General features: G+C 44.0%; 1 protein-coding gene across 11 annotated transcripts in view; it reads left to right on the top strand.

The window, feature by feature from the left end:
* The window catches only part of LOC311246640 (plectin-like), a gene marked incomplete at its 5' end in the record, with an annotated part of 146553 nt that overhangs the window by 58767 nt on the left and 62698 nt on the right, over positions 1-25088 (top strand). For 10 of the 11 annotated variants that reach the window (XM_084336794.1, XM_084336793.1, XM_084336792.1 and 7 more), the window contains 7 exons: positions 9355-9521; positions 13803-13918; positions 14519-14622; positions 16844-16963; positions 19072-19167; positions 19647-19774; positions 23268-23361. In XM_084336794.1, the coding sequence (XP_084192920.1) occupies positions 9355-9521; positions 13803-13918; positions 14519-14622; positions 16844-16963; positions 19072-19167; positions 19647-19774; positions 23268-23361 (825 nt within the window). The remainder of the gene's footprint in view (positions 1-9354; positions 9522-13802; positions 13919-14518; positions 14623-16843; positions 16964-19071; positions 19168-19646; positions 19775-23267; positions 23362-25088) is intronic. The other variant, XM_084336791.1, reaches the window with a different exon arrangement.

Here is a 25088-nt window from a genome sequence, read left to right as displayed (position 1 = left end):
TGTTATCATCCCACTCCTCCCCTCTAGGTTACTGCAGCTGAGGTGACACAGGTATAGTATACCACACGGTTGAACACAACCTCAGCTACAACAGTGCTGACTGTTTGTTTTCTATGCATTTTAGGAGTTTGGGGGGCTGGCTTCCCTAAATAATTAAAAATAACATAACCCTAACCTAAACCCTAAAACCGAAATAAAGTTTTAAAAAAAATAGTTACAAAATCCGCCCATTTTCGGCCCAAAAATTTGGAAGGTGTCCATTATTTCTATTGTGAAAGGTGGCAACTTTATGTGTGAGTCTCTCTCTCTGTCTTAGTGTAGTTTATGTGTGAGTCTCTCTCTGTCTTAGTGTAGTTTACGTGTGAGTCACTCTCTGTCTTAGTGTAGTTTACGTGTGAGTCTCTCTCTGTCTTAGTGTAGTTTATGTGTGAGTCTCTCTCTCTGTCTTAGTGTAGTTTATGTGTGAGTCTCTCTCTGTCTTAGTGTAGTTTACGTGTGAGTCACTCTCTGTCTTAGTGTAGTTTATGTGTGAGTCTCTCTCTGTCTTAGTGTAGTTTATGTGTGAGTCACTCTCTCTGTCTTAGTGTAGTTTATGTGTGAGTCTCTCTCTCTGTCTTAGTGTAGTTTATGTGTGAGTCTCTCTCTCTGTCTTAGTGTAGTTTATGTGTGAGTCTCTCTCTGTCTTAGTGTAGTTTATGTGTGAGTCTCTCTCTGTCTTAGTGTAGTTTATGTGTGAGTCTCTCTCTCTGTCTTAGTGTAGTTTATGTGTGAGTCTCTCTCTGTCTTAGTGTAGTTTATGTGTGAGTCTCTCTCTCTGTCTTAGTGTAGTTTATGTGTGAGTCTCTCTCTGTCTTAGTGTAGTTTATGTGTGAGTCTCTCTCTGTCTTAGTGTAGTTTACGTGTGAGTCACTCTCTGTCTTAGTGTAGTTTATGTGTGAGTCACTCTCTGTCTTAGTGTAGTTTATGTGTGAGTCACTCTCTGTCTTAGTGTAGTTTATGTGTGAGTCTCTCTCTCTGTCTTAGTGTAGTTTATGTGTGAGTCTCTCTCTGTCTTAGTGTAGTTTATGTGTGAGTCTCTCTCTCTGTCTTAGTGTAGTTTATGTGTGAGTCTCTCTCTCTGTCTTAGTGTAGTTTATGTGTGAGTCTCTCTCTGTCTTAGTGTAGTTTATGTGTGAGTCACTCTCTGTCTTAGTGTAGTTTACGTGTGAGTCTCTCTCTCTGTCTTAGTGTAGTTTATGTGTGAGTCACTCTCTGTCTTAGTGTAGTTTATGTGTGAGTCTCTCTCTGTCTTAGTGTAGTTTATGTGTGAGTCTCTCTCTGTCTTAGTGTAGTTTATGTGTGAGTCTCTCTCTGTCTTAGTGTAGTTTATGTGTGAGTCTCTCTCTGTCTTAGTGTAGTTTACGTGTGAGTCACTCTCTGTCTTAGTGTAGTTTATGTGTGAGTCTCTCTCTGTCTTAGTGTAGTTTATGTGTGAGTCTCTCTCTCTGTCTTAGTGTAGTTTATGTGTGAGTCTCTCTCTGTCTTAGTGTAGTTTATGTGTGAGTCACTCTCTGTCTTAGTGTAGTTTATGTGTGAGTCTCTCTCTGTCTTAGTGTAGTTTATGTGTGAGTCTCTCTCTCTGTCTTAGTGTAGTTTATGTGTGAGTCTCTCTCTCTGTCTTAGTGTAGTTTATGTGTGAGTCACTCTCTGTCTTAGTGTAGTTTATGTGTGAGTCACTCTCTGTCTTAGTGTAGTTTATGTGTGAGTCACTCTCTGTCTTAGTGTAGTTTATGTGTGAGTCACTCTCTCTGTCTTAGTGTAGTTTATGTGTGAGTCACTCTCTGTCTTAGTGTAGTTTATGTGTGAGTCACTCTCTGTCTTAGTGTAGTTTATGTGTGAGTCACTCTCTGTCTTAGTGTAGTTTATGTGTGAGTCTCTCTCTGTCTTAGTGTAGTTTACGTGTGAGTCACTCTCTGTCTTAGTGTAGTTTATGTGTGAGTCACTCTCTGTCTTAGTGTAGTTTATGTGTGAGTCTCTCTCTGTCTTAGTGTAGTTTATGTGTGAGTCACTCTCTGTCTTAGTGTAGTTTATGTGTGAGTCTCTCTCTGTCTTAGTGTAGTTTATGTGTGAGTCTCTCTCTCTGTCTTAGTGTAGTTTATGTGTGAGTCACTCTCTGTCTTAGTGTAGTTTATGTGTGAGTCTCTCTCTCTGTCTTAGTGTAGTTTATGTGTGAGTCACTCTCTGTCTTAGTGTAGTTTATGTGTGAGTCTCTCTCTCTGTCTTAGTGTAGTTTATGTGTGAGTCTCTCTCTCTGTCTTAGTGTAGTTTATGTGTGAGTCACTCTCTGTCTTAGTGTAGTTTATGTGTGAGTCACTCTCTGTCTTAGTGTAGTTTATGTGTGAGTCTCTCTCTCTGTCTTAGTGTAGTTTATGTGTGAGTCTCTCTCTGTCTTAGTGTAGTTTACGTGTGAGTCACTCTCTGTCTTAGTGTAGTTTATGTGTGAGTCTCTCTCTGTCTTAGTGTAGTTTATGTGTGAGTCTCTCTCTCTGTCTTAGTGTAGTTTATGTGTGAGTCTCTCTCTCTGTCTTAGTGTAGTTTATGTGTGAGTCACTCTCTGTCTTAGTGTAGTTTATGTGTGAGTCTCTCTCTCTGTCTTAGTGTAGTTTATGTGTGAGTCTCTCTCTCTGTCTTAGTGTAGTTTATGTGTGAGTCACTCTCTGTCTTAGTGTAGTTTATGTGTGAGTCTCTCTCTGTCTTAGTGTAGTTTATGTGTGAGTCACTCTCTGTCTTAGTGTAGTTTATGTGTGAGTCACTCTCTGTCTTAGTGTAGTTTATGTGTGAGTCACTCTCTGTCTTAGTGTAGTTTATGTGTGAGTCACTCTCTGTCTTAGTGTAGTTTATGTGTGAGTCACTCTCTGTCTTAGTGTAGTTTATGTGTGAGTCACTCTCTGTCTTAGTGTAGTTTATGTGTGAGTAGGGTTGCCACCCGTCCCGTAAAATACGGAATCGTCCCGTAATTGGAAACTAAAACACGCGTTCCGTATTGAACTGATACAGGACGCACCTCGTCCCGTATTTTAAGGTTGCCAGTATTGTGAGAGAAATGAGCCAGCCGACCTACAAAAACAAGCAAAAAACAAGCAAAATTGTTACCAAAAGTTGCGGAAAATAAACAGACTTGGCAACTCTGGTATGATGGGCGTGCGCTCAGCAGCTCACGACCAATGAGAATTCGCGCTTTCACGTTGCTAAGATACGTTCTGTGCCGTTGGGCCAATCCTCCGTCTGTGCGCTGCCTGTCATGGTTGCTGTTTGAAAATGTCCACAGAGCAGACACTGTGACTCCACTGCGTCCTAAAAAGACAAAACGCCTCCAGAAGTAGAGACCTGACGAGACAAACTCCTGGCTTGATAGCGTCAGTGGAGATGTTTACAAAGCAAACTGCAAAGTATGTAGGTAGGCGTGTGTTTTCTGTGGCGCATGGTGGACTGACTGACATCAGACAGCATGCATCAGGAGAACAACATTCCCGAAATATAAGAACGCAAAGGACCCAAGCACAGGTGTCACAGTTCTTCATGACTGAAACATCTCCTGAGATTGATTCGGTATGGGATATTACATCTTATTTATCTGGTTGTGTTTTTAACTAGATGTCAGTATTTCTGTTTACCTGCCCTGGCAGCCAGGAGCCTACATATTGGCTGCTGATGTGGGCATAGTCTAGGCTATTTCAGTTGACTAATATGGTTGTTTGTTCATTAATGTTGAGTTTTTAAAGTCTAATAAATAAACATGTATTTTATATTAATCAATATAATTAAATAGTGTGCCCATTTAAACTCGTATGTTGTTATGCTCATCTGGGAAACGGAATTATTCATAATGGATTAACAGTTAATAAATACATAAATAATAGAATTCCTAAATACATAAATGCAAAAATACTTAAATAAATACTTAGACATAAATAAATAAATAAATAAATAGTGTTCAGACAACAATATAAAAGTCATACTGTTCAATTTCATTTCATTTCAATTGTATCATCCCACTCCTCCCCTCTAGGTTACTGCAGCTGAGGTGACACAGGTATAGTATACCACACGGTTGAACACAACCTCAGCTACAACAGTGCTGACTGTTTGTTTTCTATGCATTTTAGGAGTTTGGGGGGCTGGCTTCCCTAAATAATTAAAAATAACATAACCCTAACATAAACCCTAAAACCGAAATAAAGTTTAAAAAAAAATAGTTGCAAAATCCGCCCATTTTCGGCCCAAAAATTTGGAAGGTGTGCCTTTTTTCTATTGTGAAAGGTGGCAACCCTATGTGTGAGTCTCTCTCTCTGTCTTAGTGTAGTTTACGTGTGAGTCACTCTCTGTCTTAGTGTAGTTTATGTGTGAGTCACTCTCTGTCTTAGTGTAGTTTATGTGTGAGTCACTCTCTGTCTTAGTGTAGTTTATGTGTGAGTCACTCTCTCTGTCTTAGTGTAGTTTATGTGTGAGTCACTCTCTGTCTTAGTGTAGTTTATGTGTGAGTCACTCTCTCTGTCTTAGTGTAGTTTATGTGTGAGTCACTCTCTCTGTCTTAGTGTAGTTTACGTGTGAGTCACTCTCTGTCTTACTGTAGTTTATGTGTGAGTCACTCTCTGTCTTAGTGTAGTTTATGTGTGAGTCACTCTCTGTCTTACTGTAGTTTATGTGTGAGTCACTCTCTGTCTTAGTGTAGTTTATGTGTGAGTATCTCTCTGTCTTAGTGTAGTTTATGTGTGAGTCACTCTCTGTCTTAGTGTAGTTTATGTGTGAGTCACTCTCTGTCTTAGTGTAGTTTATGTGTGAGTATCTCTCTGTCTTAGTGTAGTTTATGTGTGAGTCACCCTCTGTCTTAGTGTAGTTTATGTGTGAGTCACTCTCTGTCTTAGTGTAGTTTATGTGTGAGTCTCTCTCTGTCTTAGTGTAGTTTATGTGTGAGTCTCTCTCTCTGTCTTAGTGTAGTTTATGTGTGAGTCTCTCTCTCTGTCTTAGTGTAGTTTATGTGTGAGTCTCTCTCTGTCTTAGTGTAGTTTACGTGTGAGTCACTCTCTGTCTTAGTGTAGTTTATGTGTGAGTCACTCTCTGTCTTAGTGTAGTTTACGTGTGAGTCACTCTCTGTCTTAGTGTAGTTTATGTGTGAGTCACTCTCTGTCTTAGTGTAGTTTATGTGTGAGTATCTCTCTGTCTTAGTGTAGTTTATGTGTGAGTCACTCTCTGTCTTAGTGTAGTTTATGTGTGAGTCACTCTCTGTCTTAGTGTAGTTTATGTGTGAGTATCTCTCTGTCTTAGTGTAGTTTATGTGTGAGTCACCCTCTGTCTTAGTGTAGTTTATGTGTGAGTCACTCTCTGTCTTAGTGTAGTTTATGTGTGAGTCTCTCTCTGTCTTAGTGTAGTTTATGTGTGAGTCTCTCTCTGTCTTAGTGTAGTTTATGTGTGAGTCACTCTCTGTCTTAGTGTAGTTTATGTGTGAGTCACTCTCTGTCTTACTGTAGTTTATGTGTGAGTCTCTCTCTCTGTCTTAGTGTAGTTTACGTGTGAGTCACTCTCTCTTAGTGTAGTTTATGTGTGAGTCACTCTCTGTCTTAGTGTAGTTTATGTGTGAGTCTCTCTCTGTCTTAGTGTAGTTTATGTGTGAGTCACTCTCTGTCTTAGTGTAGTTTATGTGTGAGTCTCTCTCTGTCTTAGTGTAGTTTATGTGTGAGTCACTCTCTGTCTTAGTGTAGTTGAATGAATGAATGAATGAATGAATGAATGAAAACTTTATTAACAGATTGCAGAATGGGTACAGTACAGTACAGCTCAATACATACAATTGTTAAGGATGCAGACCAGAGAAAGACTTTCGTCTTGTTTACATCAGGGTCCCCCATTTTCAATTCATCGTAACATATATGACATACATGACATACAGATAGACAGTACTGCTCCATCTATACATTTATGACATACCAGATTTGCAATTACAGTACTGTTTGTGATACAAAAAGAGTCCAGAAAGAAAAGAGTATATACATTAGGCGTGGAAACTGTACATTGGATTGGGTAGGTGGGGGTGGGGGGGGACTGTACATTGGAGGTGGTTGGGTGGGTGGGGGGGGACTGTACATTGGAGGTGGTTGGGTGGGGGGGGGGGGGGGGGGGTTGGTTAGGAGTGGGGTGGGGGGGTTGGGTAGGAGTGGGGGGGGGGGGGGTTGGGTAGGAGGGGTGGGTGGGGGGGGGGGGTTGGGTAGGAGGGGTGGGTGGGGGACACTGTACAACTGTACAAACAACACTGTACATTGGATTATTGACAAGACCATACTTGGTAATTTACTGTACATTGGAGGGGGTTGTGTTCGGACATTTACAGGGGCCAGTTTCGGGTTGCAGTCTCCCTTAGGTGTTTTTTGAGAGTGTTTTTGAAAGTGGGTAGTGATTCACATTCCTTTACAGCTTTGGGTAGGGCGTTCCACATTGATGTGGCATAATTGCGAAACGTGTTTAGTCCCTTGTTTGAGCCAAATCTGGGTTTAACATGATTTGTGGAGCTCCCTCTGGTGTTGTGATCGTGGTATTCACTGACCTTTGGGAAGTATTTTGTCATGTACATGGGTACCTTGGTCGTGTAGTGTATCTTGTAGACCAGGCCCATTGCAAGTTGCTGTACTCTGTCGTCTACTCTAAGCCATCCTAGGTTGTCAAAGTGGGCAGGGGTGAGGTGGGTTCTAGGAGTAAGGTCAAGCAGTAGTCTGACCAGTTTGTTTTGAGATGTTTGTAATTTTGTTTTTAGCGCCTTTGAGGTGCTTTGGTACCATGAGGTGCAAGCATAGTCGTAGTACCCTTGAATGAGTGCTCCTGCTAGAGTCTTCAGGGTATTCTTGTTTACCAGTGAGGAGATCCGGTACAAGAATCGAGTTCGTTGGTTGACTTTTTTTATTACATTGGATGCCATTTTGTCACAGGAAAGATTTGCCTCTAGGATGGAACCCAGGTAGGTAATATCTTCTTTCCTTGTGACAATATTGTCACCCACTGTAACTGAGAAGCCGTCGGTCTTGCTGAGTTTGTTATTTGAACCGAAGAGAATGGACTCTGTTTTGCCCATGTGTAATGATAGTTTGTTATCAGCGAGCCATATGCAGATTTTGCCTAGTTCTGAGCTGAGGGTTTTTTCAACCTGTAACTTGTTCTTGTCAGAGACCAGCAGGGCTGAGTTAGTAGTTTATGTGTGAGTCACTCTCTGTCTTAGTGTAGTTTATGTGTGAGTCTCTCTCTGTCTTAGTGTAGTTTATGTGTGAGTCACTCTCTGTCTTACTGTAGTTTATGTGTGAGTCACTCTCTGTCTTAGTGTAGTTTATGTGTGAGTCTCTCTCTGTCTTAGTGTAGTTTATGTGTGAGTCACTCTGTCTTAGTGTAGTTTATGTGTGAGTCTCTCTCTGTCTTAGTGTAGTTTATGTGTGAGTCTCTCTCTCTCTCTCTCTCTCTCTCTCTCTCTCTCTCTCTCTCTCTCTCTCTCTCTCTCTCTCTCTCTCTCTCTCTCTCTCACTCTCTCTCTCTCCCATGGGGGGGGGTAAGGTGTGCCAGGGCGGCTATAGCTGTCTGACACCCGACACTCCCAGACTACACCCCCGTTCGGCCGCACGGCCCGATCACCCAGCCTGTCCGCCCCGGAACTACCATCCGTTAGTTAGCCTGGCAGAGAGATCCCTCCACAGTGGGCACAGCGCCTTACTGTCATCAGATTAGATTCATATTGTAATACATACAAATAAAATGTAAACGTAAACGTCATATATATTGTTGTGTAGAAAAGCTCGACACGTTGTAGATCTTTAACGACGCAGGAAAACGAAAGAGCCAGATGGAAGTGAAAGGAGCTTTGTCTCTGAACGGAAGAGCTGTGGTGTCCCCTGAGATACGAGACGGAGGGAGGGAGGGAGGGAGGGATGGAGGGAGGGAGGGAGGGAGGGAGGGAGGGAGGGAGGGAGGGAGGGAGGGAGGGAGGGAGGGAGGGAGGGATGGATGGAGGGATGGAGGGATGGAGGGATGGAGGGGTTCTTAGAGTGAGACAAGCGACAAAACAGGGCGTAGGAGGCTGGTGACTCATCAGCGAGGAGAGATGTAGGATGTCACCCTCCACACCTACACACACACACACACACACACGCACACGCACACGCACACACACACACACACACACAGACACACACACGCACACACAAAACACACACACACACACATCTGGAACTGTTAAGAAGAAATGGCAGACTCCCAGTCTTGTGACTAGTCCAGTCTATAAAGGGAAGTTCCAAAAAAGAATGAAAAAGCCCCCGTTCTAGAACAGCAATCAAGAGGATCAAAAGCTGCTGTGGGCCGTCATCGAGCGGACGGGGGGGGGGGGTCCCAGGAGCACGGCTCAGACAGGAGACACGCTGTGATCCAAACCCACGCGTGATCCCGTTATCAGACGGACAGGTCCGAGCGGGACGAGACGTCAACGCCAAAAAGACGTTTCCCCTGAAAGCCAAAGCCTGACGCCGACAGACACGTCGCTAGGCGTATGAACACGCGTGTTACAGGCATGTCGGGGGAAACGACACAACGCACTAACAACAACGGCACCGTTTGTGTGGTTTTCTAACAAATCCAGTGTTGGTTCAACACAGGAGAGTGTGGGTTCCCTCTGTTTGGTTACAAATCTGGGTTGTTTTGACTCTTCTGGAGATTCACATTCTCTTCCTCATCAATACCAACATCAAATGTCACATCCCTGCTAGAAAAACCAGCATAGACCAGCATACTGCATGCTGCATATACCAGCAAATACCAGCATAATGCATGCTGCATATACCAGCAAATACCAGCATAATGCATGCTGCATATACCAGCAAAGACCAGCATAATGCATGCTGCATATACCAGCAAAGACCAGCATAATGCATGCTGCATATACCAGCAAAGACCAGCATAATGCATGCTGCATATACCAGCAAATACCAGCATAATGCATGCTGCATATACCAGCAAAGCCCAGCATAATGCATGCTGGTTATACCAGCAAAGCCCAGCATAATGCATGCTGCTTATACCAGCAAAGACCAGCATAATGCATGCTGGTTATACCAGCATAGACCAGCATAATGCATGCTGCTTATACCTGGAATAATGCTGGTCTATGCTGGTTTGTCTAGCAGGGATGATGAACTGAGATCACATCTTCATTCGTAACCATGTCTCGATTAATTTCTCCCTCACATAATAATTGTTTTCACATATTGGAAATACCCCCCGCCCCCTCTCTCAACTCAGCCCCCGTCTCAACTCAACCTCTCTCGTCTCATCCTCATCCCGCTGCCTCAGATCTCGGACATCCAGGTGAACGGCCAGTCGGACGACATGACGGCCAAGGAGAAGCTGCTGCTGTGGTCTCAGAGGATGTCGGACGGTTACCAGGGCATCCGCTGCGACAACTTCACCACCAGCTGGCGCGACGGCAAGCTCTTCAACGCCGTCATCCACAAGCACCAGTGAGTAGGCCATAATTGAGCTATAATTGATTTCATGAACGCTCAACATTTAGAAAAATACACGTATTCGCCATCTTCCCCAGAGTCAAGACGAGACGAGACGATTGATGTTAATTTATTGATATGAATTATTTACTGTCAGTTTTGGAGTTGTTAGAAGTTGTATTTCTTCACTTTAGCCGGAGCTAGGCTAGCTGCTCCCCCTCCTGCCTCTAGTCCTTGTGCTACAGGCCTTAGTCAAAAGCTGCACCGTTGAGAGAGAACATGAGAAGAGCAGACATTAGCTCCGGGAGAGGTGACTGATCGGCTAGGTGTGGCCTTTGTGAAAGTCTTTAGGAAGAGGGAAAAAAGAGATGCCTGTAGGGACTGGTTTCTTTGAACCTGGGCCTGTATCTACAGCACGCAGGCCAGGAGAAGGAGACAGGAGAGAGGGAGTGTTGCCAAACACCTCGGGCCATGGATCTTTATTCACGAAGGTAGCAGAGGTGTGGCGTGTGCATTCTTGCAGATCATCTTTCGCACAGTGTACAGTGTGTTTAAACTATAGTTTTCACCCTGGGAGTTCCAACGTGTGTGGAGAGATTTGCAGTTTGTATCGGTGAGCCGGTGTTTGGATACAAAGGTCTTGAAGGAGGCAATCGAACGGTATGTATAGGATGGTAGCAGTGCCTAGGCTAGGCCACTAGGAGGCTTTCTCAGTGTGAGGAGAAGTAGTCGGGTTGAATCATTTCATTTTAAGACGTGAGAAGAGATGAGGACTCGAATGGGATTCATGTGGATTCAAACCCAAAACATCAAGACAGCCAAAGGATGACTGGATCGTGAGGTTCAGAAGCCAAACACCGAAGTTTAGCAAGTATAGCCTAATACTTGCCACTGGAAGAGAGACTCTACAGCAAGCAACCTGTTGATAGAGGACTTCAACTCCCAGCGTGCACCTTGCTGCGCAGCAAGCAACCTGTTGATAAGAGGACTTCAACTCCCAGCATGCACCATGCTGCGCAGCAAGCAACCTGTTGATAGAGGACTTCAACTCCCTCTGCACAGAGAGAGACCACAGCACTGTACACGCTCTCCTCTGCACAGAGAGAGACCACGGCACTGTACACGCTCTCCTCTGCACAGAGAGACCACGGCACTGTACACGCTCTCCTCTGCACAGAGAGAGACCACGGCACTGCTCACTCTCTCCTCTGCACAGAGAGAGACCACGGCACTGTACACGCTCTCCTCTGCACAGAGAGAGACCACGGCACTGTACACGCTCTCCTCTGCACAGAGAGAGACCACGGCACTGTACACGCTCTCCTCTGCACAGAGAGACCACAGCACTGTACACGCTCTCCTCTGCACAGAGAGAGACCACAGCACTGTACACGCTCTCCTCTGCACAGAGAGAGACCACGGCACTGTACACGCTCTCCTCTGCACAGAGAGACCACAGCACTGTACACGCTCTCCTCTGCACAGAGAGAGACCACGGCACTGCTCACGCTCTCCTCTGCACAGAGAGAGACCACAGCACTGTACACGCTCTCCTCTGCACAGAGAGAGACCACGGCACTGTACACGCTCTCCTCTGCACAGAGAGAGACCACAGCACTGCACACGCTCTCCTCTGCACAGAGAGAGACCACAGCACTGTACACGCTCTCCTCTGCACAGAGAGAGACCACGGCACTGTACACGCTCTCCTCTGCACAGAGAGAGACCACAGCACTGTACACGCTCTCCTCTGCACAGAGAGAGACCACAGCACTGCACACGCTCTCCTCTGCACAGAGAGAGACCACAGCACTGCACACGCTCTCCTCTGCACAGAGAGAGACCACGGCACTGTACACGCTCTCCTCTGCACACAGAGAGAGACCACAGCACTGTACACGCTCTCCTCTGCACAGAGAGAGACCACAGCACTGTACACGCTCTCCTCTGCACAGAGAGAGACCACGGCACTGTACACGCTCTCCTCTGCACAGAGAGAGACCACGGCACTGTACACGCTCTCCTCTGCACAGAGAGATGTATGGGTTCTGCTACTACTGCTGCTTTGTTTAATTACTTCTCTCCTGGGTGCCACTTTTGAGAGAGACACGTTAGATTTATGATGATTTATTTTAGATGTATCTCCGAATCACTACAGCTCTGTTTCCACACGAGGATTATTATATGCCGCTTTATGCTTCAGAGAATGAATCACTATATCAGTACTATTGTCCTCCAAAGGCTCAAGTGTTCAAGTTAAATAAAGTCAAATCAATTCAAGAAAGTTATGGGAGGGGTTGGGTTACTGATTCAGGGAGGTTATCAGCGTTGGTTGTATATAAGCTGCTCTGTGCATCTTTGTATCAAAGGCCAGAAAGACTTGGAATCCAATGCGTCGAAAATACCGGTATATGGTCTTTAACCTCACTAGAGACCCTGTTCCTGATATAACCGGCTGTAGACGCTTGCCATCTAACAAGGCTCATTTTAACCAAACATCCATCATCATTGTATACTGAGAGATATTGAATAAGACAGGATTCACTAAAACACAGAGAGAACAGCTGTTGTACTATATTAACGTAGGGCTGTCTCTCTCATACATCTCCCCTGTCAAACCATCCAAACCCCCGCAGGCCTGAGACTGATAACATCAGGATATCACATGGTCTCAGCCAATACTAAGCGTGTCCGATTTTATGACAACATTCCTCGTGCTTTTTTAAGTGCACGTTAATTCGGTTAAGCTTGTAATGTAAACAAGGACACACACACAGTGTCATAGATGAAGTGGCGCTTCAAGGGGACAGCTGCAGTTTGTGTCAAGTCAAGTCAAGTCAAGTAATTTATTTATATAGCACGTTTAAAAGCTCAAGAGCCAACCAAAGTGCTGTACAATCAAAGGTTAAAATCAATGTCCTAATATAAAATACACAAATACAAAAATACAAAAAGGCACAGCAGGACAAGACAGTACATTCAGAGAATAGGACAGTAGGACAACACACGGATAGGGGAACACAAAGTACAGTAGCACACAGGGGACAGAGGAGCACAAGAAGAGATACAAGAGGGAGGGGGCAGGATAAAATGACATGGGAGTGTGTGGGTTAGGGTGTGGGAGAATCAGGGTTTATTGAAGGCTAGGGAATAGAAGTGGGTTTTTAGACGGGCCTTAAATGTCTCCAGCGAGGGGGCAGATCGGATCTCCAGGGGAAGCTGGTTCCATAGTTTGGGGGCCACGGCCTTGAAGGAGCGATGGGGGGGGGGGGGGGGACACCAGCTGAGCCTGGTTGGAGGATCTTAGTGACCTGGGTGCTGCGTAGGGGGTGATGAGCTCGGTGATGTATAGGGGTGCTGCACCCGATAGTGCCTTAAAGGTGGGGAGGAGGATTTTGAAGTCTATTCTAAGTGGCACTGGGAGCCAGTGTAGCGAGGCTAGGACTGTTCCAGCTCGTTCCGTTACCCTACGCAGAGAGTTGAACGGCGTTCCACTTGCATATCCACTGTCAAACATCTCTGCCCAACGAATTATGTCCTCCTAACATGTTGAATAAATAATAGTATATTATAGTTCCTCCCATAATTTCTAGTCTCCTTTAAAAATAAGAGCCAAAAATCTGTTGAAAAAAGTTAAATCATTTAATTTTCATGGCATCTGTGCAAAACCACAGTAGGGCCTACATCACTTCGTAACTCTCATAAATGTTCAGACAAGCTTAATTTATTTGTTATTATTTGTGACCCATTTCAAAGTTAAGTTAACTAATTTGGTCCAGATTTGGAACAGATTGTTTCCCTCTTGGGCAGACTGAGACAGCTCTGCGTAGGAGTGTGAGTGTGGCCATTCAATGAACGTTATATAATAAACGTCTCTAATCAAGTCAGATGAAACCATCCGGCTAAACATAACCTAGGAATCACTAGCTCACATAGCTTAGGAATCACTAGCTCGCATAACCTAGGAATCAGTAGATAATATGAAATTGTAACAGTGAAATGTAATGTACTTACCTCGGTCATGAGATGGTTAGCTCTGGGCGCTCTGTTAGCTGGCTATCTACCAAGTGTTGAACATGGATGCGAGTACAGTATGCTTGTTGATGTGAGGCCAGGGGGCCACCACTAGGGAGACAGGAGTGTCTAACTGTGATTAATTGATAGACGTTGACATTGCCGGTCATAGAGTTGCTCGGCATCCATCATCATTTCATGTATTTTTAGACCACGTTGTTTTTTTAAGGTCTCCACTGAAACAGTGAGTAAACGCTGAGTCATGTGTGTGTGCTCCTATAGGCCCCGGCTCATTGACATGGGGAAGGTGTACCGGCAGAACAACATTGAGAACCTGGAACAGGCGTTTAACGTGGCAGAGACGGACCTGGGGGTGACTCGCCTGCTGGACCCAGAGGGTAAGTGTAGATTTAAGACACGAACAAGTAGATCTGCACACCAAATAGCTCCTGTTGAAAGTAATCAGTTTTGCCTCAATCTGGTAAATTCATTGAGTGTTGCTTTGAGGTGACATTTCCCTTTTTAATAGAAATGGCTCCATTGACTTACACTAACATTGCTAACTAACGCTAACAGGAGGCTGATGCTAGCATCCCAAAAACAAAAGCACACTAAAGTGATTGTCTGGATTAAACTCTGAAGAGAGAGAGAGAGAGAGAGAGAGAGAGAGAGAGAGAGAGAGAGAGAGAGAGAGAGAGAGAGAGAGAGAGAGAGAGATAATGTAGTAACTGTAATGTTGTTAATAATGTCAGAAAGAGAGACATAGAGAGACAGAAAGAGACAGAGAGCGAGGAGGGAGCGAGAGATATACACATTTAAAATATTGTCAATAAACTCAGAGATAGGGAAAGTGGTAGAGGAAGTATGCAATTATTTTACTTTACTAGTAAAAGTAGAAATACACCGCTAAAATAGTACTCTGGTAAAAAGACCCTGAACCTAATCCACAGTGAATAATAATGAGCCTGAATTCATTATAATTTCTGCTGTTGTTCCAGATGTTGATGTGCCACATCCCGATGAGAAGTCCATCATCACGTATGTATCGTCCCTGTATGATGCCATGCCTCGCGCGCCAGACGTCCAGGACGGAGCCGCTAACGTGAGTAGAATATGTTGCGTTACATCATCACACCCGATACACACGCCACACCTCGTCACAGACACACTAAACATGACAGTTAGCTCCTGCTTTCTCTCTTGATATACGTCTGACAATCATGGTAAATATGCAGATATGATGTATATTTGACAGAAAGAAAGAGTGTTCATTCAAAGTTAAAGACAGTAGAGGTTGAGTACTTTATTATCTAAAGATGGTAAGTTAGAGTGTTGTGTTCATTCATAGTTAAAGACAGTAGAGGTTGAGTACTTTATTATCTAAAGATGGTAAGTTAGAGTGTTGTGTTCATTCATAGTTAAAGACAGTAGAGGTTGAGTACTTTATTATCTACAGATGGTAAGTTAGAGTGTTGTGTTCATTCATAGTTAAAGACAGTAGAGGTTGAGTACTTTATTATCTAAAGATGGTAAGTTAGAGTGTTGTGTTCATTCATAGTTAAAGACAGTAGAGGTTGAGTACTTTATTATCTAAAGATGGTGAGTTAGAGTGTTGTGTTCATTCATAGTTAAAGACAGTAGAGGTTGAGTACTTTATTATCTAAAGATGGTAAGTTAGAGTGTTGTGTTCATTCATAGTTAAAGACAGTAGAGGTTGAGTACTTTATTATCTAAAGATGGTAAGTTAGTGTTGTGTTCATTCATAGTTAAAGACTGTAGAGGTTGAGTACTTTATTATCTAAAGATGGTAAGTTAGAGTGTTGTGTTCATTCATAGTTAAAGACAGTAGAGGTTGAGTACTTTATTATCTAAAGATGGTAAGTTAGTGTTGTGTTCATTCATAGTTAAAGACTGTAGAGGTTGAGTACTTTATTATCTAAAGATGGTAAGTTAGAGTGTTGTGTTCATTCTTAAAGACAGTAGAGGTTGAGTACTTTATTATCTAAAGATGGTAAGTTAGAGTGTTGTGTTCACTCATAGTTAAAGACAGTAGAGGTTGAGTACTTTATTATCTAAAGATGGTAAGTTAGAGAGCTGTGTTCATTCATACAGTAGAGGTTGAGTACTTTCTGGTGACATATCACATTCACACTCCAAGTGATTTGGATTGACTTTACACCTGCAAATATCACAAAACATTATTTCAAAACTGAGTATATGGTTCTTAATTCTGCATTCAATTTATTACCTACTAGGAGAAATACAAATAAAACAATGCAAGTTCCTAGTCACAAACGCGTTCAAGCCTCAGCGTCATTTAACGTCATTTCAACATGGGTTTAAAAAGAGTACATTTGCAAGTATAATTGGCTATATATGTCATTGTAAACTGTCTTTGTGAGTTGTAGTTCATCTGTTTTTTGCATGTTGACCAGAAGGAACTCACTGACAATCGACAGCGTTATTAGATCCATAGCTATAATATTTCATTATATTTTAAGCACTCGCAAACACAGCATGCTCTCCATTGAACACAGCGCTGGCACGCAACGGCCCAATGCCCATAGCGCCCTCTGGCGTCCAATGTGTAAATGGCACTACGGGAAATGAGCAACCGGTGGTGTTTTTTCTGCACACTAGAGGGAGTGGTATATTAATGACAAACACACACAGTATATTGTGCCGTCTTGGCAGAGCTCTTGTCTATGACTCCACAATGGAACTGGCTGCGTGTATCTGTTGCTCTCTCTCTCTCTCTCTCTCTCTCTCTCTCTCTCTCTCTCTCTCTCTCTCTCTCTGTGTCTCTCTCTGTGTCTCTCTGTCTCTGTCTCTGTCTCTGTCTCTGTCTCTGTCTCTGTCTCTGTCTCTGTCTCTGTCTCTGTCTCTGTCTCTATATCTGTCTATGTCTCTCACTCTCTCTCAATCCTCACATTGCCCCTCATCCTCTCCCTCTGTTACTCCCTCAGTCACAAGATGGGGACTGTCTTTCAAACTCAATTATTGAATTGTGTGTGTGTGTGTGTGTGTGTGTGTGTGTGTGTGTGTGTGTGTGTGTGTGTGTGTGTGTGTGTGTGTGTGTGTGTGTGTGTGTGTGTGTGTGTGTGTGTGTGTGTGTGTGTGTGTGTGTGTGTGTGTGTGTGTGTGTGTGTGTGTGTGTGTGTGTGTGTGTGTGTGTGTGTGTGTGTGTGTGTGTGTGTGTGTGTGTGCGTGTGTGAGAGAGAGAGAGTGTAGAAGGGCCCTCCTGTCCTTGTTGTTAACTCGCTGCTCTTGTTGTTAACTCGCTGGTCTTGTTGTTAACTCGCTGGTCTTGCTTGCTGCTTCAGCAGTTGGAGCTGCGCTGGCAGGAGTACTATGAGCTGATCACCGTGCTGCTGCAGTGGATCAGACATCATGTTGTCGTCTTCGAGGAGAGGAGGTTCCCCGCCAGCTACGAGGAGGTCGAGGTGAGAGAGAGAGAGAGAGAGAGAGAGAGAGAGAGAGAGAGAGAGAGAGAGAGAGAGAGAGAGATAATGTAGTAACTGTAATGTTGTTAATAATGTCAGAAAGAGAGACAGAAAGAGACAGAGAGCGAGGAGGGAGCGAGAGATATACACATTTAAAATATTGTCAATAAATTCAGAGATAGAGAAAGTGGTAGAGGAAGTATATGCAATTATTTTACTTTACTAGTAAAAGTAGAAATGCACCGCTAAAATAGTACCCTGGTAAAAGGACCACCATTCAAAATTCTAAACGTGGAGAAGTATCAAAAGTATAAAAGTACACATTCTACATGACGTTTGTGTATTCCAGTACTTGGGACCAAGTTCATTCAAAAGCCTCGAACCGTCGACCTCTAACGTTTCTGTGGTCCAGTTATGCTGCTCTGATCACGTCCTCTTGAAATGGTCAGGCTTCAAATTTGAAAGTACATTATCTTCATACATTGTTGCCAAAATATTTTTTTCTTCAAACTAACTAGTAACCGAAAAAAGAAAAAGTACATTTCCTTTGGAATGTAGTGGAGTAAAAGTACATAGTACTCAATAGTACTCAGTGCAAGTACCTCAGAACTCCACTAAAAAATCCCTAAAATGAAAATAAAATAAAGTAAAGTACAAGTACCTAAACATTTTACTTAAGTGCAGCACAAGTGGGTCGCGGCCGGTTAGCGCAGCGGACTAAGCGCATGTCTACCACCGCAGAGACACCGGTATCGAATCCGGCTGTCAGCGGTGCCTCCGGCTTGGCCGGTCGTCATACTGGCTCAATTGGCAGAGTCAGCGGGAGGGAAGCCGGTGGGGTGGTATTCTGGTCGTTGTAAACAGCGACTCCTACAGTTCGGTCGGGGCGCCTGCACAGCGAGGGAAGGATCTGGAGGGAGGTAGTGTGATCCTTCCACACGTTACACTCCCCCAGTGAGAGTCCGCGCTGCCAGGTGAAAAGAAGCGGTGGGCTGGCTACACATGTGTCGGAGGAAGCATGTGATAGTCTCCGCCCTCCCAGACCGACGGTAGGGGGCAGAGTGCGCAACGACCAGGAAGGGGATTGGGAATTGGCATAACGACTAACATTGGGATGGGAGAAAAACGGAAAAAGAAGGGGGGAAAAGATAATACAAAATAAAAGTAAAAGTACAGCACAAGTTACTTTCCACCAGGTGGGGCCGTGTTACAGGCCTCGTGTTGTTAGATAATGTTTTAGGTGGAGCGGGACACCGACCCTGAGGGCAGATATTATTTTATAATTAATTCTTGACAGACGGGATATCCCCGTTGGAAGCGACTGTAGAAACTAAAACATTGCGTGACTTCAAACTGTCCATTCTCTCCCTTTCATGTCAAATACAGTCATCTCAGTTTCGTCTCGGCAAAAGCAGACGCGTCTACAGAGGACTTGGAGGTTATTAACCCTGCGCTGTAAAAGATCGAACTAAACAACATGTGCCATTAATATAGGACAGGCAGTCGAACCGTTTAAAAACGCAAAAAAAGAAACATGATGGGAAATGTGCTTACCGTCTTCTCCAGAGTCAGACAAGAAGATAGATAAACCAATCTCCTCTCTGTACGTTCATTCATTAGAAAGATATCCGGCTGAGTTTTAAGCCAGGCTAGTGGTCCGTATCCACTTCTATTCATTTGTGCAAAGCTAGGCTAGCTTGCAGCCGGATAGCTTAATACTGAACGCACAGAGAGGGAATTGGTATCTGGAAGACGGTAAGTGCACTTCCCATAATGTTGCCATGTCCCTTTAAAGTGTCCCTTTATTGAGTTTTAATCAGAACGTTCCCATGACCACCGCAACCTTGACATTGACCTAATTTAAAAGATCAAAACAGGGCCTCTAAATGGGGGGGGGGGGGGGGGAGTATATAGCAGCCAACGAACGTGTTTCAGCAGCATTACATAATCACCCTAATTAGATGCTGTGCTTTTAACATTTAACTTGATTTAAATGAAAGTGGTGTTAAAGGAACCAGCAGAGTAGTGACATAACTCCTCTCCCGACGAAGCAGCACAGTGTCGCTGTCTTTTTATTAATACATATTAATAATAATTTTCATCTTCAGATCCTGTGGCGTCAGTTCCTGAAGTTCAAAGAAACGGAACTCCCTGCCAAAGAATCCAACAAAAACCACTCCAAGCTCATCTACCAGTCGTTTGAGGCAAGCTACGCAGAATGTTCTGTTCTGTTCTGTTCTGTTCTGTTCTGTTCTGTTCTGTTCTGCTCTGCTCTGCTCTGCTCTGCTCTGCTCTGCTCTGCTCTGCTCTGCTCTGTTCTGTTCTGTTCTGTTCTGTTCTGTTCTGTTCTGTTCTGTTCTGTTCTGTTCTGTTCTGCTCTGCTCTGCTCTGTTCTGTTCTGTTCTGTTCTGTTCTGCTCTGTTCTGTTCTGTTCTGCTCTGTTCTGTTCTGTTCTATTCTATTCTATTCTATTCTATTCTATTCTATTCTATTCTATTCTGTTGTGTTGTGTTGTGTTGTGTTGTGTTGTGTTGTGTTGTGTTGTGTTGCGTTGTGTTGCGTTGCATTGTGTTGTGTTGTGTTGTGTTCTGTTCTCTCTGTGTTATTCTACGTGATCGATGACCACGACTGTGAGATCTCGATGTCAACACGACTCACCTGATAACTGAGGGTCTCTCTGCAGAGCGCGGTGCACGCTGGACACGTGAAGGTCCCTCCAGGCTACCACCCCATCGACGTGGAGAAGGAATGGGGCCGGCTGCACGTGGCCATCCTGGAGAGAGAGAGGCTGCTCAGGGTCGAGTTTGAGAGGTGAATATAGAGTGGTTTTTGTATAGAATTGGTTCTCAATGAGTGGTCTGGGGACCGCCAGGGGTCCTGGAGGAGGAGGGTCCAGGGGTCCCCCCAGCAACACAGGGAATCCTTTAATTTCACTATTTCATTCACTAGAAGTCGGCCTGACGTGGAATCATTTGACCAGATTATTCACGGAGGCGAACGGCAGAGTTTTTGTTTAAGGAGAGTTTGGATCTCTGTAGAATGGTGAGCTAACTACGTACAGGAGAGCAGACAGAACTAAGTGGAGCATTGACATACAGACTGACTGACTGACTGACTGACTGTTATACATAATGATATGCAGACATGACACATGTCAACCAAAGTGCTGTGCCGAGGGTAGATACACATAGATACATGTAGACAACAATCACATCTCAGTTTTACGGGAGGGCACACAGGCAAACACGCAGGAAAACAGGGCATGAGTCGGTGAACATCGGGAAAAGCTAATAGGTAGAAGTGGTTTTTGAGTCTAGACTTCACTAAACATCACTAATCATAATGAAATCAAATGTTCAAAACACAGGATCAAACACAGTGCTTCAATCACTCAGTCTAACTCTAACAACACTGAGGTGAGACTGGATCTAGAACACACCATTATTACATCAATACATTTTACATAATAAAGAAACAATCAGTGACACTAACAAGAAAGGTATTTTCAGTGTGTATTTGTGTGTGTGTGTGTGTGTGTGGTGTGTGTGCGTGTGTGCGTTTCAAGTTTCAAGTTTCTTTAATAGTTGTCATACAGAAGTACAGAATACTTTTATACAAAATGCTTCTTACTTCTTACGTGCGTCTGTATGTGTGTGTGTGTGCGTCTGTCTGTATGTGTGTGTGTGTGTGTGTGTGTGTCTGTTTGTGTGTATGTGTGTGTGTCTGTCTGTATGTGTGTGTGTGTATGTCTTTGATTTTATAAGATTTTTTTTGACATTTAAAATAATTCAAGGTTCCAGAAAACATCAAGGATGAAACACAAAAAAGTCATGACTTATTTCCATTGTGGTCCTTGGTCTCAGACAGATAAACAATACAAAACATGACCATAAATAACAATATGACAAACTACATAGACATGCACATTGTAAGTGCAGTACAAACGTAGCCACAGACAACAATGTATCAGACAACATTTTCATACATTTAAAAATCTAGTTTTTAACATTGTCGAGGAGCCATGATTTGACATTTTTCTTAAAATTGTGTCGGCTAATTTCAATTGGTGGCTCCCCAGAATTTAAAAGAACATTTGCCCATATTAGTTTTGAACCTTGGAATACACAGACTGTCGGCAACGCTGGCTCTGGTGTTATGGGTCTGCATGTCCCTGTTCCACTGGAAATAATGTGTAAGATAAGTGGGGGCCCTATTGTTGTAAATGTTGTGAACTATATTGAGCTGAAGTTGAACGGACCTAGCTTCAGTCCAACAACTGGACGTGTTGTCTGCCCAGCGGGTTCTGAAGTGGAGTTTCGACTCGTCTCAGTTTTGAGTGGAGGTGAACGTTCACTGTGACGTTGAACATAAGAGGGTTTAAACTTTACAGCAGGAAAAGCAGCAGCAGCAATGGTCAAATTTGGAGAGTGCTACAACATCTCTGGATTTTCTTGCGTGCGCGCAAGTTGAGTTGGAATTCAATTAAATGGTTTTTTTTAACGATTACTCTACGTAAAATTTGTATCTATAGCCTTTCAATTCCATGGTTGATTTAAACATCTGTTTGGACGCCAGAATGAAACAAATCTGTATCTCTCAGTAATTACTGCCCAGCAACCATTTTTAGTTGCATGCATATTTCATTATGTGTGAGGCACCAAACCAAACATTTTCACAGAAGAATAGCCTGTCTGTGTTCACAATGGTTGGGTTTGGACCGGAGTCAAAGCGACGAAAGGAATGCTCTAATGAAGACGTATTGTCCTAATTACATCAGACCGACATGATTATAATCATGAAGTTGGAACATTGGTCAGATTTGCGTTGTTCCAGTTTGTTCAACGTTAGGTGGGGTGGCTGTATGGGGGACTGGTCCATTGTGTCACAAGATAGTCTGGTCAGTCCGTTCCTGTTAGGTGGGGTTGGCTTTAGTTAGACTGGTCCATTGTGTCACAAGATAGTCTGGTCAGTCTGTTCCTGTTAGGTGGGGTGGCTGTAGTTGGACTGGTCCATCGTGTCACAAGATAGTCTGGTCAGTCTGCGCTCTGAGTCTCACTCATGACGTTACAATGTGGAATGGCTGAACAGGCAGAGGGGACTTTTGCATCAGAAAATGTAGGCATTTGTCTCATTCCGCGCCGCAGCCTCCAGAGAGAACACCCAGGATACACTGGGACTGTGAGGACACCGTGTGTCCCCATACCTGGGACTGGAATCTACACACAGAGGAGGGTGGGGAGATGGCGTTCGTGGGTGACCCTTATAGACTAGAGTACTTGCCTCGGCGTGGGAGGTCGTAAGTGTGACTCAGTGTGATTTCTGTTGTGGGCTTTGGTTTCTGTTTTTCTTCATGTTGTGTGTACACACGCACACAGTAGGGTGTGTACCGTGGGTGTATAGGTGATGTGGGAAGGGGTGTTTCATGTGGCCTGGTGTCTTTAACGACATATGTGTACATATTTTGAAAATTTGATTTATTGATTGCCAAAACCCTTTTGATTATATTATAGACATCAAAACATTGCTTCAGATTAGTGACGATCATACTGTCCATATCCCATTATTAACCCTTTCAGGGGTGCTTTTTGGGGGGGAATGTTTCAAAATCTTAAGATTCTAAAACTATACCTTTCAAATTTTTGAATGTCAAGTTCTCAAAATTCTAATCTCAAATGTGAGATCCTAGCCCCGTAATGGTTAAGAGACTAAATCATAATGTTGTCACACACAGGGTTTGGTGATACTTCCAGGTGGATAACTCCAAACAAGTAACTCCAAGTGACTATTGTTACAACTATGTCGGCCAAGCGTAGCACAAATTGAGCTTGTGCTTCTGCCTCATTTAAGCGTTGTGATGAATTAGCTCATCATAACGTGTCAGATTATAACTGGAGCTATAACCTATGACCCATGAGCAGTTTATTCTCACTGTCGCACAATGTCAGTCAAGTTAAATGGTTTTCTAATCCTCATACCTTGGTGGCAATGCAATAGTTCCGGGTGGTAATATCGTTTATTTACCCAGGGTAGGTTTGCTGAGCACGGATGATATTTTCCAGCGACACCCTGCTTCACACTGTAGCAGTTGCAGGTTTAATGCCTTGCTCAAGGGCACTTCTGTGGGTATCGAGGGAGGGGAGAGAGTGTTATTCATTCACTTCTCCACCCAGATATTTATTACCACCCGTCCCGGGGGATCAAACCTGTGACCTTTCGGTCTCGTTCTCTAACCTGTGTAGGCCATGGCTTGTTGTTGTTGTTGTGACGCTAGGTTAACGTCTCCAACGGTGTTTTCTCTCCCCAGACTCGAGAGGCTCCAGAGGGTCGTCACCAAGGTCCAGATGGAGTCCGGCTCGTGTGAGGAGCAGCTGAACCAGCTGGAGGCGCTGCTGCAGACGGTGAGTCCTTCCTGGTCAAACACCACCAGTCCTGCCTTCATACCGTCAGAGTCAGGCAACAAGAGAGACACCAATGTCCTCTCTGTGCGTTCAGTGGAAAGCTATTCGGCTGGAAGCTAGCCTAGCTTAGCACAAATGAATGGAAGCGGATACGGACAATGAGCCTATCTTAATTAAAACTACAGGAGAGGTGTTGTTGACCAACAGCTATAGGCTAGTGGTGTGTATCTGCTTCCACTCATTGTTCATTGTCTTGTCTGAGTCCGGAGAAGACGGCAAGCACATTTCCCATAATGTTGGCGTGTTCCTTTAACAAGACAGGACCATTTTCAAATGACACATAGCAGTCATGTGGTATGTGGGCAATAGTTTAATTTCACTATTTTGTTCACAATAGAATCATAGGTTTCACTCTCCACTGTTATATCCCCTCCTGCAGTGTAGATAGCTGTGAAGTCATATCTAATAACACATACCTTCTCAGATCGGGGGTCCCAGAGGCAAAGTCTGCAGCCTGATATGTATCAGTCTGGGCGGCGTGAATACTTTCCCTAAGCGGGTTGTACTTCCGCGTTCGGTTTGCGCGATCTGATTGGCCACTGACGTTTCTGGTCATGTGAAATGTGCGCCAATCGTGTGACGGCAAGTTCTGCGCCTATTTCCGGGTCTAACAGCCTGCAAACTACCTAACGCCTAGTTCTATCACTGGTTAAGCTTAGGCGACTCTTTCGAAAGTTGGTTAAGGTTAGAGTTTGGCATCAGGGCTGGTGTTCTATCGCCCTGCTCTAAGACAAACTCTAACCTTAACCAACTTCGAAAGAGCCGGTGGCAGAACTTGCCGTCACACGATTGGCGCACATGTCACATAACCAGAAACGTCAGTGGCCAATCAGATCGCGCAAACCCTTAGGGAAAGTATTCACGCATCTGGGCGTCCTCAGAAGGACTGGTCTGGAGAGTCCACACTGGTTCATCATTATTGGCTCTTTTTACAGGTGCCATTCAAACCACACTGGGCCATTAACCTCACTTAAACCAGAAATATCTGAAATTATTTAAAAACAGCATAATAATAAAACAGATAATACATTCTATTTGAAATGGCACTCCTTGCATAGCACACAAAATAAAAACGTGATAGAAAATATCCATACTCAATCATTTACATAGAGTAACAAACAGACAGCACTCCAGCCACTAGAGGCACCAGCGTGTCATTTATCCGATCAGGTACATTTCACGTGGAGAAATGGGAAGTAGGGAGGGGATGCCTGATTACTTTTACCAACGGATTTCCAGTTCCGCGTTCGGCGTTCTGCGCTCTGATTGGCCACTGACGTGTCTGGTTGCGCCAATCGTGTGACGCCTGTTTCTATCACTGGTTAAGCTTAGGCACTCTTTCGAAGTTGGTTAAGGTTAGAGTTTGTCTTAGAGCATGGCGATAGACCACCAGCCCTGATTCCAAACTCTAACCTTAACCAACTTCGAAAGAGTCGCCTAAGCTTAACCAGTGATAAAACTAGGCGTTAGGTAGTTTGCTGCTGTTCGAGGCGGAAATCCGTTGGTACAAAACTAGACGCGGAGGGGATACATGCACGCAACATGTAAACAACAATGTTCATTTTGGACCCGCAAACATTTATCAATGATACATTAATTCATCAATAATTGTTTGGGGGGGGGGTACTTTTATTCTGCACCTTTCTAAAAGTTCTGTGGATGTATTA

The sequence above is a fragment of the Notolepis coatsorum genome (assembly GCF_963971535.1).
Source record: "Notolepis coatsorum genome assembly, chromosome: 19".
Taxonomy (NCBI): Eukaryota; Metazoa; Chordata; class Actinopteri; order Aulopiformes; family Paralepididae; genus Notolepis; species Notolepis coatsorum.
This window is presented reverse-complemented; position numbering and strand designations above follow the sequence as displayed.